Source organism: Lipotes vexillifer, unplaced genomic scaffold (assembly GCF_000442215.2).
Source record: "Lipotes vexillifer unplaced genomic scaffold, Lipotes_vexillifer_v1.1 scaffold713, whole genome shotgun sequence".
In the NCBI taxonomy this organism is placed as follows: domain Eukaryota; kingdom Metazoa; phylum Chordata; class Mammalia; order Artiodactyla; family Lipotidae; genus Lipotes; species Lipotes vexillifer.
In genome coordinates, this window is record NW_006773157.1 from 1993110 (window position 1) to 1997039 (window position 3930).

At 38.7% G+C, this 3930-nt stretch overlaps 1 protein-coding gene across 1 annotated transcript in view; it reads left to right on the forward strand.

Annotated features, from left to right (window-relative positions):
• The window catches only part of LOC103085932 (IQ domain-containing protein H-like), a 73780-nt gene extending 71529 nt beyond the window's left edge, over positions 1-2251 (forward strand). The window contains exon 6 of the mRNA XM_007448136.1: positions 2133-2251. Within this exon, the coding sequence (XP_007448198.1) occupies positions 2133-2141 (9 nt within the window). The 3' untranslated portion in view covers positions 2142-2251. The remainder of the gene's footprint in view (positions 1-2132) is intronic.
• Positions 2252-3930: the final 1679 nt, after the last annotated feature.

Below are 3930 nucleotides of genomic sequence, written 5' to 3' on the forward strand. Positions count from 1 at the left end.
ACTGTCCCTCCATGTGACAAAATTTATTTGCATATGTATAAACAAGAATTATGTGCACTGCTCTTGGTTTTCTATAAACTAACCTTAATCTCTACAGAATTGTAAAAGAGATTAATCAAAAACAAAGGTGATTATAGGGTCAGATAATCTCCAGAGTTTCCAGCATTCTGATGAAAAGATAACCAGTAATCTCTTTTGCTTATTCCAAAATCATAACTTTTTCCTTTCAATGGTAAATGCACACGGGTGTTTGTCTAAAATTAAGTGAATTGCTTCAACTAGTACTAAAGCAAGGGTTAAAATCATGCTCATATTCTTTGGGATTCTCAGAGAATGAAACTCATTCTAGTAATGAAAATACACTGAATTAGAAGCAGCTCTGTTTTCCACATCTGCAAAGTAGGCACAGTTCTTGGACATGGGATATGATATTTATAGGTGGAAAATATTTGTGAGGACAAAGAATTAGTCTTTATATTTTAAAGTAGTTAAATTCTGGTGTTATAACAATTAAAACCTGGAGTACTAATTTTGAAAAGGGCTTGAAGAGTTGTACTTGGGATCAGTAGTTCTTAAGTTTTAACAGTGCAAAAGATTGACCTAGAGTGCTTATTTAAAATGTAGATTACTGGCCCCAATTCTAGTGGTTCTCAAACTTCAATGCACATAAATATCTCCTGGAGGCTTCCATAATGCAAATTCCCAGGGGCCTCAGAAATTTGGACAGGTCTGGGATGGGGCCCGGGAATCTCCTTTTTTTTTTTTTTTTTTTTTTTTTCTGGTACGCGGGCCTCTCGCTCTTGTGGCCTCTCCCGTTGCGGAGCACAGGCTCCGGACGCACAGGCTCAGCGGCCATGGCTCACGGGCCCAGCCGCCCCGCGGCATGTGGGATCTTCCCGGACCGGGGCCCGAACCCACGTACCCTGCATCGGCAGGCGGACTCTCAACTACTGCACCACCAGGGAAGCCCTTGAATTTCCATTTTTAATAATAAATTCTTGCCCCAGATAATCCCGCAGTAAGTAAACTGAAGACTTCTCTTTGGAATCATTGTTTTAGAGTCATTTACCATCATTGTTTTGGAATCATTGTTCTTAGTGAAGTCTTCTTCAGCTCTCCTATCCCTCAGCGATCATTCTTCTGAATTCCTATCACCCTAGACTTTAATTTCCTGAATGTGACATAATATAGTCCTTAGAGATAATAAAGCAAATGAAAACAATATTTATCCTCTTAGGATGTGTGCCAACTTCTTCAACCTAGTCCAGCTTAGGACACAGTTTTCTCCTTGGATTTCATTAAGAGCCAGAGTTCTTTATTTTTCTTCCTATTAGCTGAGAGCAACAAGAAGCTGAAGCCGTATTACACGTCTATGTCAAGTACTCCCTGAGTTTCTGGGTTTCTGGCTTCAATACCATAGATCCACTGTAATGTGAGTTTTGCCCCTCACAGCAGGTTTTGCTCAATTATTCATTTACTCATTGATTTATTCATTGTTTTAAAACAATGTCTCCTGTCCTTAAAAAACCTTGGCACCAGTCATATTGACAAAGTTATGAGTTCTAGGATTGTAAATTAGTCACATTCACCCTAACCATGTTGCCCAGTAACACTAAAACAACCTACTTGGGCATTCACATCATCTGGTAATATGAGAAATGTCTAAAAAGAACTCTTTTAAAAATAAAATATGACTCGTAACAACAGGAACATGATTTCAAGCACACAGATTTTCTTTCTTTCAGAACCAAAGATCTCCTTAGTTATTGACTGTGTACCTGATTTCTCTGCATTTTAAAAAGAATACCAATATTATCAATAATTGAAAATGCCATTAAGTATAAAGAAGTTTCTGTTTGCACTGGAATTATATTTCTACCTTGAAATGAAATTATCATAGTACAAGTTTATTTCATAATACCATTATTAGAAATGCCATTTTTTCTTGGGTTAGATTAGGCTTAAATGAACAGTACTATGGCTATTTTTTTCTTGCAAATGATTAAGGCACTAAATGTAGTCTCACAAATAAACTAATGAATAGAGTAAGTTACACTTGTGAAATTTATAGAGTTCAGACTTTGTGGAAATGCTTGAAGTTAAACTCATATTCTTCTAACCTTCCTTTTTAGGTATTTTAAGTATGAGAGAACAAGGATTGATTCCACCAACAGCAAGAATTACCTTTCAGAATCCACCCATTACACCCAGAGCGGCTCCTCTGCATAGTTTTGATGAAGCACATAAGATTTTGACTACCGGTAAGACAGTCCTGCCTGTATGTTAGTTGGGGATACACAGAAATTACCAAAATCTTTTATCTTCAATAATAGGACAGGAGGAAACTTGTAATGAATCTGAGTTTCACTTTACTGAATAAAGTAACTTTAGTCTCTTTGTGAAATACCTACTCAGGGCCTGTGTTCTCTATGTGTTAGAAAGTTGGTATTTTCAAGGGATTTGCAGCTTGGTTGGGAAAATAAGACAAATATAATAAAAACAAATAACAATACAAAGTATTATAGACTGAAAACCAAATGTATGTTAAAGTCTAGTACTATAGGTGTTCAGAGGAATGATTGCTGAGAGGTCAGATAATGGAAGACTTCAAAGAGGAGGCTGGATGAAATAGGAGAAAAGCACTGACCTGGGAATCTATTAACTAGTTGCAGAACCTCACACAAGCCATTTACTTTCTGTGGGCCTCAGCTTTACCAGTTATAAAATGAGGGGTTTTGGCTAAATTAATCCTTCTGTTCAACAAATATTTGTTGAATGCTTGCTTTATCCAAGGTAGCTGGGGATCTGACAGAGAATAAGTCAGACAACATTTCTACTCTCATGGTGTTTATAGTCTAGCAGATAAGTAAATGAGAATTTAAGCTAGGGATAAGTGCTAGAAATAAAACAACATGGACTAGAGAGTGATAAAAGGAAGTGATTGCTTTGCTTGGGAGGGAAGGGTCAGGGAATGTGTCTTGGAAGATGCTAAGATCTAAATGATGAGAAGGAGCCAGTCATGTAAAGATCTAGGGAACAGTATTTCAGATGTAGGACAGCACAGGCACAATGGCCTGCGGGACTAAGGAGGGAATGAGCAAGAAAGCTAGTGTGGCTAGAGGGCCAAGAGAGAGGGAAGACATAAGGCTGGAGAGGTAGAGAAGACTGAAATGATGTAGGGTAGAGCAGGACTATGAGTTGTCCTCAATGTTCATTCTCCCCTACTTCCACAGTAATAGAATCATGGGTGGGCACATGTCAGCTTGGCCAAAGACAACATCTCCTAGTCTTCCTTTCAGTGAGGTGTGCCATGTGCCCAGGTTCTAGACAATGAGGATGTAAGCAGAAGTGGAAAGGGAAACTCCTGGGCATGGCTTCCCCTTCTCATTTTTCATCTCTGGCTAGCTGGGATGCAGATGTGATGAGCAAGCACTTTGGAGCCAAAGATGGAACTCCAGGTTGAGTCTGGCAGAGATGCCCTGACAACCTGGGACTATCTTACTTTCAACCCTTGTGTGAGAGAGAAATAAACTCTTAATTTGTTTAAGCCACTCAGTATATCTTAGGATCTTCTTTTTAAATGCCTTAGACTATAGCAGAACCAGTATGGCAGCCTTTCAAACCATGATTTGGAGTGGATTTAATCCTAATTACAATGAGAACTCACTGAAAAGTTTAAACAGGAGGATGAGGTGATCTGATTTACATTTTAATAAGACCATTCTGACTGCTTTACAGATAATGAATCATAGGGGAGCATGAGTAGAACCAAGAAGACTAGTTAAAATGCTATATTGGTAAACCAGGTGAGAAATGACGGTGGATTTGAGGAGGATGGTATCAATGGATATGAGAAGAAGTGAACAAATTCAGGTTATGTTTTGGCGGTGGAGCCATGAGGACTGGCTGATGGATAGGAGCGAGGGAAAG